This window comes from Meles meles, chromosome 7, assembly GCF_922984935.1.
Source record: "Meles meles chromosome 7, mMelMel3.1 paternal haplotype, whole genome shotgun sequence".
NCBI classification, from domain to species: domain Eukaryota; kingdom Metazoa; phylum Chordata; class Mammalia; order Carnivora; family Mustelidae; genus Meles; species Meles meles.
In genome coordinates, this window is record NC_060072.1 from 11,872,174 (window position 1) to 11,887,811 (window position 15,638).

At 41.6% G+C, this 15,638-nt stretch overlaps 1 protein-coding gene across 14 annotated transcripts in view; it reads left to right on the forward strand.

Moving 5' to 3' along the window:
• RBFOX2 (RNA binding fox-1 homolog 2) overlaps window positions 1-15,638 on the forward strand; it is a 272,185-nt gene that overhangs the window by 222,842 nt on the left and 33,705 nt on the right. For 10 of the 14 annotated variants that reach the window (XM_046012668.1, XM_046012670.1, XM_046012665.1 and 7 more), the window contains one exon: window positions 13,435-13,581. In XM_046012668.1, the coding sequence (XP_045868624.1) occupies window positions 13,435-13,581 (147 nt within the window). The remainder of the gene's footprint in view (window positions 1-13,434; window positions 13,582-15,638) is intronic. The other 4 variants (XM_046012669.1, XM_046012671.1, XM_046012662.1 and 1 more) reach the window with 1 other exon arrangement.

Genomic DNA, 15,638 nt, shown 5'->3' on the forward strand with positions numbered 1-15,638 from the left:
GAGATGTTTGGGAAATTACAGGTTTAAATAGTTCTTTAATAGCCTTTTTTTAAAAAGATTTTCTTTATTTAGAGAAAGTACACACACTGCAGGGGGAGGGGCAGAGGGAGAGGGAGAGAATCTCAGGCAGGCTCCCCGCTGACCACAAAGCCCAACTCAGGCTCTGACCTGAGCCGAAACCAAGAGTTGGACACTTGGAACCAACTGAGCCACTCAGGAGCCCCTTTAATTGCTTGTTTAATACCATCTTTCAGTTTTATTTATTTATTTTTAATTTATTTAGTTGACAGACAGTGAGAGAGGGAACATAAGCAGGGGGAGTGGGAGAGGGAGAGGCAGGCTTCCTGCCAAGCAGGGAGCCTGATGCAGGGCTCGATCCCAGGACCCTGGGATCATGACCTGAGCGAAGGTGGACAGTTAACAACTAAGCCACCCAGGCACCCCTAGAACCATCTTTAAAATCAGTTGTCTTTGATATCCTTGATTTGTGGTTTTATTATTGTGAGCCACAGCTATAGTGCAATAGAGATTTTGTTTATTTTGAATAGTCTCATCTTGTGTGAGAGAACCACAAAAAAAACTAAAAAATGAGAAATAAGCGATGAAATCTGGAATTTTATTTCTAAAATGTATTTCAGAAGTTGGTTTTCACATTGGGCTAGAAGCTTCTTGTGCCCTTTAGACAAGACAGTCAGTTTGTCCCATACTGTGTGTTAGCCAAGAGATGGCAGCCAGGGGTCCTGATTACCCCGCGCCCGCCTGCAGAGAAGAAAGGAGCTCAGCTGGTGTGTGTTTAGATGCTCTTCCAAGTGCTGGCAGGCGTAAGTGACTGGAGCATGTGTGGTAGACAGGCTTTGTGAGTCCCCTTCAGAGGGTTGTGTCCACATGCACGTTCTGCCCACCTAGTCGACTGTTTTTTCCTTGAGGACGGGAGTTACTGCGCATAATGGATGTTTAATAAGTGTTTCTTGTTTGTTTGTTTTGTCTTGTTTTAAAGATTTTATTTATTTGACAGAGAGAGAGAGATCACAAGTAGACAGAGAGGCAGGCGGGTGCGGGGGGGGGGGGGCAGGCTCCCCACTGAGCAGAGAGCCCGACGTGGGGCTTGATCCCAGGACCCTGAGATCATGACCCAAGCCGAAGGCAGAGGCTTAACCCACTGAGCCACCAGGCACCCTAATAAGTGTGTTTTGAGTGAAGAGAAAAAGAAATCATAAAGGTTCAGCATCTGTGACTGGTTAGTAGGAAGTGTTAATATCCTCTTTTGAAGTATTTGAACAGAGTTGTTGATGGCTGTAAAGCAGAGATTTGAAGGCACAGCTGAGGGACCCTCCTTTACTGTGTGGGGCAGCCGTAGACCCCACAGCCCTCCTCACTGGTAGCCCTCGGGCACACTTCTGAATGAAAGGTAACTAGAACACTATGCTGTCCACCATCCTCAGTTTCTTTGCTTTGTTGCGTGCCCTTTCTTGGAGTTGAAGCCAGCTTTTCTGTCACTTTCTCTATCACAAGATCAGTGTGACCATCCTCCATGCAATTGCCCACTGACTCCCTTACTTGCAAGTGCCTTGTGGACTGGTATCCCACTAAAACAGAGCCAAGGAGTGATAGCCCTTAACATGGGTCCATTTGCCCAAGGGAGGATTTCTCGAACATAATGGGAAGCGTGGGGTCCAAATCCTTCTCTCACGTTGCGTGTCGTGGCCCATGTGACCCCCCAGCCTGCAGCGTAGGCATTATCATTAACGTGTCTGCTTCCAAGCTAGAATTAGAAGGCCTGGGAGCACAGAGGAAGTTACTCATCTGACTATCCACTCCCAAGAGAATCCCTCATTTCCCCTCCAGAGTAATAAAAGGGAGAAGATGGTGAGCCTGCACAAACCATCCACAATTGTTTCCAATTTACCGGTTATGATGCCTGTGATCATCTTGGCTGTTTCCGAGCTCGATCCATGAGCAAACTGTAGGCTGGTCTGAAAGTGCAAGAGATGCTACAGAAAACCACACTCCAAACCAGGCTTGGATATTTTTGTTTTAGATTTTTTTATTTATTAGAGCACGTATGAGAGCAGGAGAGAGGGTCAGAGGGAAGAGGAGAGATGCAGATTACCTGCTGAGCATGGAGCCTGATGCAGGGCTTGATCCCACCCTAACCCTAACCCTGAGATCATGACCTGAACCGAAATCAAGAGTTGGATGCTCAAGCGACTGAGCCACCCAGGCGCCCCAGACATGGATATTTTTAATGGAGAAACTTGCCCTTTGGTTCATGACACTCAAGACACCTTTCAGCATATTATATTGTTAATATTGTTAGCCTCATGATGATCGCTGCTTCTCCCTTGCGTGTCTTCATTCATTTATTTACTTTTACTTACCCACCCTGCCAACTCCCTCCCCTGCCAAAAGCAACTAGAACTAAGCAGTGCTGGGAATGGTAATTCTGTGCTCTGCTGCTCTTTCCTGCTCTCCTGTGTTAGGGCCAGGATAAAGAAGCTCTAAGGGTTCATTTATGGGCATGGTTGTTCTTAACCTGTCTAAAGAGTTGTACATTTTTCATAAATATCTTGTACTATTTTTTGAAATCAGTAAACTGATTAGAATCACTGAGTCTGAAAGCTAAAATGGATTTTAGAAATCATTTTATGCTTGCCTTTTACAACAGAGGTCAACAGTTCTAAGTGACTTGAACACAGAAGGTTATAGCTAGCTGGTAACAGAGCTCAGGAAATCTGCTATCAGCCAAATGCTTTTCTTCTGCTTCCCTATGCAAATTATAAAAAATAAAAGGCTTCTACGGGGATGTCTTCTTAGCTTCCACTGATTCTTTGACTTTAAACTGAAGAACTCCACCTAGATTGTACAGACAGATTTCTTTCATTCTAAAATGTACATTAAAATATTAAAGAAGCATTCAGTTAAGGATAAAGTTTTTAATTGAGGTGATCTTCTGTGCGTGTTTCCCTGTTTTACATTATATGTAATTTTTCTATGATTCTCACTCTCGTTTAAAAAAATAAGTGACTTGCTATGGTTTCTGTTTCACAGTGGGATACCAGCTAATGATGATATTATATACGCAAATGATGCCTTTTATAATTCCTTTTTATAGCACTTTGACCTACTGAGAAGGTGGAACTAGATATTATCTGAAGAAAATTGAATTACTAGTTAATTGGAAAAAAAAAAAGTGTGCTTACATTTAAATGCCCAGACAAGACTAGAGTCTCAGAATTTGGGTTGTCATAGCAGTAGTCAAATACACAAAGGAAACGCATAAGCATTTCTTTTAAAAATAACTAAATCTGAAAGTAATTTTTCTTGACTAGTGAATTGCTCTACAGAGACATAAATTCATTTTCCATGCCCCAAAAATTGTGTCTGATGGTGGCATTAGATAAAATAATTTTATGTTTAGTATATTGCAAGTGTTCTATCACAAGTTTGAGCATTGTGAAATACCCTTATTTTCAGCAAATAAGCATGGGGTCAAGATTTCACTCTGAAGAAAATCATTTGATCATATTAGGGCATTTGTACTCTCGAAGAAGGAATTCATATTCATATTCATATATTCCACCACGTTTTAAGCCATCACACTCCCCAATATAAACATTTATAAAAATACTTCAAATGGTGGACCAACATGGGTTGTAGTCCCTCCCCCCTCTTTTTAAAGTAATGTAAAATGACCTAATGAAAAGTATCCCAACCCATTCTTTAAAGTTTTATGAGGAAAAACTGAAATTTGGTTTTTAAAGTTGTTTTAGAAAAAACTTTATTACATAATACTATGATTGTGCTTAGGTTGCTTGAGCCCAGAAATCTCTCTGATCAGAAATCAGGTAGAGTTGGGTTTAGCTCCCAGCTCCTCCTTCCATTTGCTAAATGCATAACCATCTGAAAATTATAACTCTAATGCTCATTTTCCTCATCTGTAAAAATGGTGATAATAGTTTCTACCGATAGGGTTTTTTGGATTAAATGAGAAGATGAATAGCAAGCACTGAAGATAATGCCTGGCACAGAGTAACTGTCAGTACGCATTAGCTACAATACTGTTACTATATAATTATTTCAAAGAAGGTGTCACAGGCAGCCTTGATTTATGAAATGAATGGGCCATCCAGTTCTCTCTCCTGTGAGAACCTTTCTTCCCTCACCTGCATAGGAGCTGGTGCCCTAAGAGCCATACCTTTATCAGGGAATGTTACAGCCGGCTCTGCAAAAAGAAGGGAATGAATTATATGTGTAATACATGTTTGGGGAGAAAACAGGAAACCTGTTGACTTTGCTTAGTCTAGTATTTCCCACATTTATTTGACCATGAAATCCTTTTTCTGCAAAATACCAGTTAACATCTTGTAGAACTGCCATTCTACCCATTGGGAGGTATTGCTGCGAGATTTTTGAAGTTCACGCATACACCTGTGCTTTTTTTTTTTTTTTTCAAGATTTTATTTATTTATTTGACAGGCAGAGATCACAAGCAGGCAGAGAGGCAGGCAGGGGGGGGTGGGGGGAGGGCAGGCTCACCGCCAAGCAGAGTGCCCAATGTGGGGCTCGATCCCAGGACCCCGGGATCATGACCTGAGCTGACGGCAGAGGCTTTAACCCAGTGAGCCACCCAGGCGCCCCTACACCTGTGCTTTTAGATGCGCTTAAAACTATTTTCGGGGTGATCTTTCCATTAGATTTTCTTGGGTATAAGATACATCACGGTCTTATTTTATATAAATTTGAATCATTCAAATTTGAAAAAGGTAATAGAGAAAAATTAATGAAATTTCATTTTTGTGTAAATTTTTAACTGTTAACAAAATTCAACTGAGTAAATTACGCACACCATGCTCTGTGATTCGTGAGTTGGGCTGCATCCAATCTAAGCAGGTAGAAAGGAGCCGGGAAGAGCTGTACAAGAGATTTTATAGGCAGAAAGGAGCAGGAACAAGAAGTTACACTGGGCATTTGCTGATTGGTTAGAGCAAGGTTGCTTTCCTTACATGGTGCAGAGCCAGGTCAGGTAACGTTTGCTGAGCAGGCAAGTCTGATTGGTTGACCCAGGCCTTGCTTTTCTGGGAGAGCCCCTGCAAAGAAACGGAGTTCATGTTTGGTTTGCTGAACTGGGGCTTATTGGCATGAGTGACTCCCTCCTGGACACAGTGTGATTCTTTTTTAGTATATGTGCTGCCGAAGCGAGCACCAGTGTGGTTCTTTTAACAGAACCAATGTGAATATTCCCAAGTGAAACCTTTGGTAATCGTTGCCTGATTTCACAGCTGTTGGAAATGCATGGCGATTGACAAGGCAGCTCTACTTTTAGCAGTTAAGAGAAATAATCTGATATCTTTTGATAAGTTTAGTCTTGAACTTCGCAGTTTTCAGAACCATGTCCCTTATACCGTATGTGACTGACTTTGTAACATTGTGAAAATCCCTGATTCATCCTATGAGAAGGATCCGCTTAAACCTTAACCGAAGACCAGTCCCCATCCGAAAGAAATTGAACCCAACTAGGAATCATGCTTTTGTTCTCAAAATGATGAGATCTTCAGGGAAGCTGCTGCAGGAGATAACACTTTATGGGGCTTCCCTTCTGTAGGGAGATTTGTAAGTTAAGTTGCTTCTCATTTTGGGGTACATTATAGTGGTTTCAGATTAAATGGGTTTCTTTCTTCACCATGCCAGGAATTTGGAATGAATAGACTGTTCGGCCCATTTCTAACTTTTATAAGTGGTCCAACCCGCATACTGAATACAATTACAAGCATTTGTCCACAGTTGTGCTTGTGTATAGTCACTAAACCAACTAGACATTCTTTGTGTTTTAATATTCTTTAGGGTTTGGAATCTGGCAATCCCCAAATACCTTTCCCTTCTTTTTAACTTTTTATTTTGAAATAATCTTAGACTCACAGGAAAGTGGCAAAAATAATGCAAAAAATTTCTGCATAATCCTTCACCTAACCTCCCCTAATGTCATTACCTTACACAGATACAGTACAATTTTCCAAACAAGGCAGTAAGAAATGTTGGTACGATACTAAGGCAGAATATAGACCTTATTCACATTTTACCAGTTTTTCCACTAATGTCCTTTTTTCTGTTCTAAACCCAGTTCAGGATCCCATATTGCAGTTAGTTGTCATGTCTCCTTATTCCAGAATATTTTAATCACATTCAGCTTATATCTGGAGTAGTTTCCGTCTCTGAAGAACAGAGAAAGGAAAAAACTTTGTATTTATATTTATAGGCTTGCTGTTAGCTGAGAACCATGTCTCATTGTCAAGGTCTCTGCTTATTCTCCCACAGCCTTTTAAGTGTGCGTTGGCAAAGGGCTCTAATGCAGGCTCGCCTTGAGAAACAAAGGTTATTTTGAAAGCAAGCGGTATTTGCCAAAATATTCTATACATGTCAGCTCAAAACACACATAAGCTTTGTTGCATATGTACATATGGTATTATAAGGTTTTATCAAACAGGAGTTATTTCCAGGTTACTTTTGAATACACCCATCTAGTTTTGCTCCCTCCAAGAATGCAGTAAATGGTTTTTGTGTTTGTGAGTTTTTAGGGCTATAAACCAATAAGAATCGGAAAATTAATAATTTGGAAGCTAGAAAGCAGATGTCCCAGTTAGTGATGAGCTTAGCAGACCCACACGAACGTATTTCTAAGCCAGTTGTGGGAGAAGTCTGAGAAATAATTCCATTTACACCACAAAAATTTTAGAAGTTGCAGAAACTGACAGCTCCGGATAGAAGACTGGAAAACTCTTTTCTGGGAGCCTGACTCAAGAGGAAAGACTTGAAGATGGACATGTCAGGGTGTCCCCCCAACACATCGCTTCCCTAACTGGAGTGAGTCCAAGTCCTCATGCCCCTCCACCCCATCCATTTAGAACTACCAGTTTTTTTTAGCTACCTCCCCCCATTCAGTTCTTAATTCTAAGCCGACAACCAAGGATACCTAGATTCCTGAGGGAAACCTACAATGTGCAAGATGGAAAACAAAAAGAAGCAAACAAAAAGGAAATTGGGAATGAAAAGAAACTTTTACTTCCGAACAACCACCAAAGCAATAATCTACAGCTTTAGAGAGATAAAGAGAAGATTCTGAAGATACTAAACAAGAATGAAGTTTAAAAGGGTGGAGACTGGGGGATTCAGAGAAGAAAAATGAACCTTGAAATTAAACACATGGCAACAGGGGTGTCTGGGTGGCTCAGTTGGTTAAGCGTCTGCTTTCGGTTCAGGTCATGATCCTGGGGTCCTGGGATCAAGGCCCTCTGCTCAGTGGGGAGCCTGCTTCTCTCTCTCCCTCTCTGTCAAATAAAGAGATAAATAAAATCTTAAAGGAAAAGAAGGCAACAAAATGTAAAAACTTTGTGGGAGGGCTGGAAGATGAGATCAAAGAAGTAGAGGTCTATAGTCCCTTAACCACAATCTAAAATCCAAAAATGTTCTGAAAATCAGATGATTTTTCATAAGTTAGCAGCAAAACTCAAAACCTATATATATCTTTGTCACATTTGTATGAATGCACATAAAGAAATATCACTGTCCCAAGTCTGATTGAGTTACATTATGGGTTATACCCATTACCTTCCTAAAATCCTAAAACTTCTGAATTCTGTTACCCATTTGGCCCCAAAGATTTCAAATAAGGAATTAAACACCTATTATCCCCCCCCCCAAAAAAGATCCAAAAGCCAGAGAGGAAATAAAGAAGTATGAAAATAAGAGGACCAGTCCAAAACATCCAGTGTCCAATAATACAAGTTCCAGAGAGAAAGACCAAATGTGAGGGTGGGAATCATCAGCAAAACAATTCAAGAAGACTTCCCAGGACTGAAGGACATTAATTTTCAATTTAAAAGAGACTACAGAATTACCAGCAAAATCGATCAGAATAAAACAAACTCACATTAAGGGATATCGTTATGAAATTATAGCACACTAGACACACTGGACAGTCTCCAAACCAGAGAGAATGGGAGGAAAGAATGCCTTCGGGTTTCTGAACAGCAGCTTGGAAAACTAGACAACACTTTAGAGCTGCCTTCAAAATTCTAAAGCAATTTTTTCAACCTAGATACACAAACTGTCATTGACATGGATTAATTTAGTAGATGTTTTCAGACATGAATCTGATTCTCAAGAAAATTGCTGTGAATGAAATTTCTTCTTCCTCTTCAGCCTCACAGAGGTGAAAATAAGAAATGAAGTCATCTCAGAAAACAAAAGGAATAAATATTGAAGAGAATCCATAAATCAAAGTATATTGTTTCTGAATTTATCAAGAGGTTCCTTACTATCACAGATTATGTGTTAAATGTTACTTTGGAAAGTAATACTTCATCTCATATTGCCCAGAACACTCGTCACAGTCCGTAGTGGAAATACTGCTGCTGTTTCGTAGAGAAGTCAGAAAATTAATCCACTTCACAGTTCTAGGAATTTTAAAAGTGTGAGCTCATCAAACCAAGACATTTTTAGTTTTCATTTCTAGAATGAGGCTTTGAGACTTATAAATCTGATTTGCTTCTCCTTGTAAAAAGCTCCAGGCTCCTCTGCGGTGTGGTCAGATAGCTAGACCTCACGGGGGCAGCCAGATTGTTGAAAGATATCCATAGCCACTAGTCCCAAGATTGCCTCAACGGTGCCATGGGCGGCCCTCGCTGTAAACTTGCGGCGCACAGACTCCAGCCTCTTCTGTTTCATCTCCTGCCCAGCGAATAAATTAGGTCAGAAAATGACCACAGAAGGGAAGAACAGAACCTTGGGAGGTTGTTTATGCAGTCCGTAAAGTGGCTCAGTAGCTAACAATAGAAAATAAAGCAAACCAGTAGTGTACACTGAGATTTTTCTCAGAACAAACAGTTCTGCTGTCCACTTTGCCAAAGATACAGCCTAAAAAAAAAAAAAAAAAAAAAGATACAGCCTAAAAACTCCTTACTTCTTCTGTCTGATGTATTTCAACAATTAGTAGTTGATATTGAGGCAAACTTAAAGTTGGGGATGTCGAATAGGGAAGTATCTTGTTTAATTACATTCAATGTATATTTCCTTTTTTTTTTTAAGATTTTATTTATTTGAGAGAGAGAGAGATAACGAGAGAGCACAGGCGAGGAGGAGAGGGAGAAGCTCCCCCAGAGAGCCCAGTGCAGGGCTCCATCCAGGACCCTGGGATCATGACCTGAGCCAAAGGCAGACGCCTAATGACTGAGCCACTAGGCACCCCCAATGTGTATTTCACATTCCTGTGTCCACTGTGTACAGAAATCGGCCCCTCAGCCCCTTTGAGTATCCGTTTACTAGCTGTCTGGCTGTTTTCCTATGAGTGCCAGTGAGCCTTTGCCAGTTTTCTTAGTCTTGTTTTTCCTCCCTTTGTGGCCTGACCTGTTTCTCTTCCCTCAAAATATAGGATATATGTCATTCTTATACAGCTTTCCTTGTCTTACCCCATGCCTGCCTGCAGCCCAGGGGAGGTCTTGCTCCACCCCACGAGGGTCCTGAGAAAGAGTGGGATCCACACGTGTTCTCCCTTCTACTGAGAAGGAGGAAGCACGGGTGCCATGCTGGGCAGGAGGCTAGCCCATGAAAGCCACCTGGTTTTCAGCTGCTGCTCTGCCACTTAATGGGACCTGGGGCACCTGCTTCACTTCTCTGTGTCTTACTTTCTGCCTCTGTCAGTTGGGGTAGTAATAGTGCCTGCCTTGTAGATTATTGTGAGGATTAGAGAAGATGAAAGTGCATATACATTCCAATATGACGTAGTGGTTAAGACCATGTACTCTGGGGCCAAACTGCCTGGGTTTGAACCCCTGATCCAGAACTTAGGCAGTCTTTCTGGTTTTCAGATTCCTCATCTGAAAAGTGGGGTCAAAAATAGTACCTCCTACATTCTCATGTTTGAAAAAAAAAAAAAAAAAACGGTACCTACTCTTAGGGTTTGTTGTTAAGAATTACATTAATTAAAAGACATAAAATGCTTGGGCCGGTGTTTGGCAAAGAGTAAACACTATGTAAGGTATAAGTGTTATTAAAAGGTTTACGAGAGGGTCTATGATATAGTATGGGCTGAAGAAATAGTTGCTATTTCACAGGGAGTTCCCGCTTTTCAACAAAATTCTCTTAAGTGGAAAGCAGGAAGGATCTGAGGTTTAAAGAGAAGAAGGCAAATTAAAACCACAATATGGTGCCCCTGCCTCCTGCCAGGATTTTTACAATGAGAATGACAATACTGAGAGCAGATAGAACTCTCACAGCCATCCTGAGCCGAGAATAAGTCAGTAGAGCCCCTGGGGAAAACTGGTGATACCTGGTAAGGTTGAACTTAGTGTGTGTCCTTAACCCAGCAAATCCACTCCTACGTGCATGTGTACCCAACAGAAATGGCTGTTTGCACCGAAAGACGAGAATGCAGCAAGAATATTCACAGAAACATTATCCTTAATCCCCCAAACTGGAGCAACTCCAGTAAGTTCTATATGTTTATAAAATGAAAGAAGAATGATGAATTACAACAATGTGGGTGTGTGTATTAGACACTACATACAGGAAGACAAACACAACAGAATGCATACTGTATTAATTCCTTTTCTTTTTATTTCTTTTTTGTTTTGTTTTGTTCTGTTTTGTTCCAGTTCAGGAACAGCCAAACTAATCTATTGAATTAGAGGTTGGGGCAGTGGGGACCCTTTCATAAGGGGACAGTGACTAGGGTGCTCCTGGGGTTCTGTTGCTATCTGATTTGATAGTTCAATTGGGTATATTTTCTTTGTGAACATTCATTCATGCTTCTGATTTCTGCGTTTTTATCTATGTATGTTAAACTGCAGTTTTGAAACATATAATAAGTCAGAAGACTTGAGAATTTTGGAAATGATAATTTACTTTTCCAACTTGCCAAGTGTCCCTAGAGTTAAAGATTTAGTACTTTTAGTATATGTGCTGCCGAAGCGAGCACAAGATTTAGTACTTTTAAAGAATGTAGATGTGCGGGGGCACCTGGCTGACTCAGTCGGAAGAGCATGCAACTCTTGACCTCGGGGTCCTGAGTTCGAGCCCCTCATTGGGTGTAGAGATTACTTAAATAAGAAAAAAACGTAAAATGTAGGTTTTCACTACAAGGCAGAAAATGATCCAATCTGGCTTCTATCCTGCTTAAATTGTGTCTTCAAGGCCGTAAAAACTTGAAGTGACAAGTAGGTTGGGCAACATACTTTGAAATAATCAGTTTTCATTTATCCTGCCACCTCATTATAATATTACAGATTACATGAACTACATGGGTAAATTATATATAAAACTGGTAACTTTTTATCAAAGTGATGCACTGACATCCTGCAGGTCAGATCTGGTGGTTTTAAACTTCGGCTCTAGCTGTGAGATAGAAGAGGCGAGTCGAAGGTGCTGGGGTGATCATTAGTTGTAGTCGATGCTTATACTTCCTGCTTATTGCTTTGGTGTCCCTGATGCTGTTTCAGTAACTCAGTGAGTTTCGTCTTTGAATGGACTTGTTTTGTTTAGTCTGCATTGTGCCCAGATTGATGATTGAAAACCTTACACTTTCGCAGAACATTGCTTCATAGCTCTTCCCTTTTCTGCTATTTTTATATCAAATGAATCATTGCACATTTAAGCCATCTGCAAGGCCTGAATGGAATGAGATAAAAGCTGCCATCACTTCGATTGACACTTGAAAAGCTAGCATTCATTCCGGGTTTATTCCTGATTATCCTTTATATTTTGAAGTCTCAAACTCCATTTTGAGATGGTTGGTAATGTCTCTGAGCCAAAAGCATCTGTGATTCACAGTTTCTTTGACTTGAAGGTTGGGTCAAAGGGAGGGCTCTGTTTCTGTGTCACGCAGAAGAATCTGTTAGGGACTCAGTTGTAACTCACTCGAGATACTAAGAACAGTGAGTTCCACTCTTGGTTTCATCAGCTCCGTGAGCCCAGTTTGGCATGCACTTCACAGGGAATAGTGAAAACATAAGGTTCCTAAATTGCCAGATGAGAACTTTAAAATAAATGTGTTTTGAATACGTTGAATGTATCACACCTGTTGGATATTTGTCCAGTGAAATTGGACAAATGTTGGATGTTTGTCAGAAGTATTTCTCTCTGTCACAACCTTTTTGAGGATTTACCGGGAGGAAAAAAAAGCCTGCCGTGTTGCAAAAAAGATTGAGGGTTAAAAGTACACCCATGGGGCGCCTGGGTGGCTCAGTGGATTAAGCCACTGCCTTCGGCTCAGGTCATGATCTCAGGGTCCTGAGATCGAGCCCCGCATCGGGCTCTCTGCTCCACAGGGAGCCTGCTTCCTCCTCTCTCTGCCTGCCTCTCTGCCTACTTGTGATCTCTCTCTCTCTGTCAAATAAATAAAATAAAATCTTTAAAAAGAGAAAAAAAAAAGTACACCCATGCTTACATGTTCCCTTTCACTGTGGGGGTACATAGACCCCGTGTTTACATTGTCCAGTAGGTTATGCTGGACCCATAAAGCCTCTCCCCGCAGATTTTGTAAATGGGGCCTTGCTCTGGGTTGCAGGAGCCTGGGGGTCCCTGGGCTGATGTCAGCGGGGTTTGTCAGGTGCAGTCACATGGATTAGGAGGAGACTGCTGATGGGTTTCAGAGTAGATGCTCCTTCAGGTTGAAGCCAAATGCCCATTGTCATTAGGTGTCTCCTCTTCAGGAATTATGTTGGGATACTTTGGTGACCCCATAGTCATAAACTCTGGAACTTATAGAGGGAATGAAACATTCAGATATTCCCTTATTTCCTAAAATGATAGACCAAAAATGCAGTGACCTCAACTATGTATAACAGACTCTTCACTTTCAAAATAGAAAGATCTCAGAAATGGAAAACTGTACTAAGAATCTAAGACTAATGGTACCATTTTTATGTCTTCAGTTTTGGTATCTTTCATATCTAATGGATCTCCACGTGGTCCTGGGCAGGTCACTTAGTATTCCTCTTTTCTCCCATTTCATTAATGTTCTGTAAATATTCAAAATACTCGAGGGGCGCCTGGGTGGCTCGGTGGGTTAAAGCCTTTGCCTTCGGCTTCAGTCGTGGTTCCAGGGCCCTGGGATCGAGCCCCGAATCGGGTTCTCTGCTTAGCGGAGAGCCTGCTTCCCCCCTCTCTCTGCCTGCCTCTCTGCCTACTTGTGATCTCTGTCTAATAAATAAATATAAATCTTTAAAAAAAAACAAACTCGAATTATAAATGATAGCAATTTGAACAAGGTAACATGCTTGGTTTTGTTTTTTTCCCTGTGAAGGGACAACTCTAATTGTTGCTTAAAGACGCTTTGAGAATTGTTTAAGAACATGTGGGGTTGGGCAGGGCCTTAATTTTACAGAATTCTCGTGAAGTAATCTATTTATTTTTTGCTCCATGTTGTCTGTTTCTTCGCTTTAGCAGACGGAAGGGGGAGCCCAGACAGATGGCCAGCAGTCACAGACACAAAGTAGTGAGAACTCAGAGAGCAAATCCACCCCTAAACGCCTGCACGTCTCTAATATTCCCTTCCGCTTCCGAGACCCCGACCTCCGACAGATGTTTGGGGTAAGTCTCTGGAGTCCTTCCGTGGGTATACAATTTAATCCGGCCGTTGTACTTCAATAAGTCATTAGGACTCTAGGATAAGACTGCGCATCGATTGAGAGAGATCCTAAGGTGAGTCAGTGTTTTCTTCGGTCTTCAGGGACTTCTGTCACCTAGCGCCGTCACTCCTGTCATTCTAGATGTGGACCTTGCAGGTTCTCACGTACAGCAGGTGACTGTGCCGCCTGGTTTGCCCGAGACCGAGGGGTCTCTTGGGATGTGAGCCTTTCAGTACTAAAATCAGGACAAAGACAGTAATCCTTTTCAGAGTGTTCCGAGTTCAGTGACCTTGTGTCTGTGAAGCGGATAGTCCCCGTGTTTTGTTTCTGCTTCCCTGCTTGTAATTTAGCAGCATCAAGACCAGGTGGAGGTGTTTGATTTGCTACCAAAGAATCAAGAATCAGGTGGAGGTGTTTGATTTGCTACCCTGATGTGTTCTTCCGGCTTCCCCTTCCTCCCGAAATCACCGCCATGAAAACATAGTATAACAGCAAAGATTTAAGTTACTGGAAAGTGAATGACTGCCGGAAGTCTTACGTTTTTTCCGGGCATATGCGCTATTGCCAGATTTCACTTCAGCAAACTCTTAACTTGAACTAGAAACAAGAGATCATGGTTTAAAAAAAACCTTCATGGCTTTTGCTGCGTGGTGCTCTATCAGGAAATAGGCGCCCCGCGTGAAGTTCCTGGTCATGGCCACTTCGTGGCGACAAGACCCTGGAGCAAAATTTTGTCACTGACAGCTGAGTACCTGGAGTGTTTTCTGTACCGAAGCCAATGCCAGCGTTGAGTTTTAATAACATTCTTGAAGTACTTGAAGAGACTTTACACAGAAAAAGGTAGCCAACTCTTCATCTCTCCAGAAGAGAAAACAGCAGAATATATAAAGGGCAGCTTCAAGAATTGAGGTTATATTTAAAAAGAAGTTTCCCAGGAGTAGGAGTTACGAGGTTCTCTACTGAATTAGCAGGGCTAATACGGAGTCCTAGTCTCTGGAGCTCAGTGAAAATGGAACATATGCTCATCTGTCACAAGTGTGTTTTCTCTCGGGTCAGAAAAATTGTGTCCATTGAAGATCTGCCTCGGCGAGTTCATCAGTGATTTCTTGAAATGTAGTATGCCTTTCCTATAAGGCCGCTACATCCAGAAAGAAAAAAGAAATTGTTCCTCGCAAGGGATACCTGGTAGGGTTGCTCTGTCTCCTGCCTGGTTAGCACCTGTCCCTTGGAAGGACACCAGCAGCGGTGTAGAGCGAGGGTTCCATGCTTTGTTTCATTTGCTGTGTGGACTTGACTGGTGACTTCCTTCAGCCTCATTTTCCTTAACCGTTGAAGGAAGGCAGTCCTAACCCGAGCAGGACGGCATAAAGACGCCTTAGAGAATGTAAAAGGAAAACTCTAAAACACCATTCCAATCTTAGTTATTTGGATAGGCATAGAAATAAAATTAAATCCCCTCCTACCTAAAATAAGACATTTTCTTCTCTCCTTTAATTTCCTAATGTTCTGTTAAATGATGAAACTGGAGTCAAGCCCAGAAGCCTTACTCTAGAAAACATGGGCTCTTAGTACATGTTTTCTGAAAAAGATAGTAATGATTCAGCCCAGTGAGAAAGCATGATTTGTTTTGCTCTTTTCGTTTTTTTTTTTTAGTGTTTTCACATTTCCCAAATTCTGATTTAAAATCCAAGTGAAAGAGATCACTGGGTCTGTGAGGCCAGTACTCCGAGGAAAGTGGGGGCAGAAAGATCCCTGGAGATTTCCTACGCATCCCTCCCGTTCAGTTGATCCAAGCATTGAGGCAAACAGGCCAGCTTGTCACCTTCTCCACGCCTCTGCTCTGCATAATCGCTGTGATTGCACGCCCCTCCAGTTAGTCATTGAGCTGCCACTAACCCAGTTATTTACGCTTGGTGTTTCTAGCTTGTTCCCAAATGTTAAAATATTTAATTAATTACAAAACAGAGTTATTACTTAAAATGTTCTTGATGACATTCAGTGCCGAAATATTAAAATGGC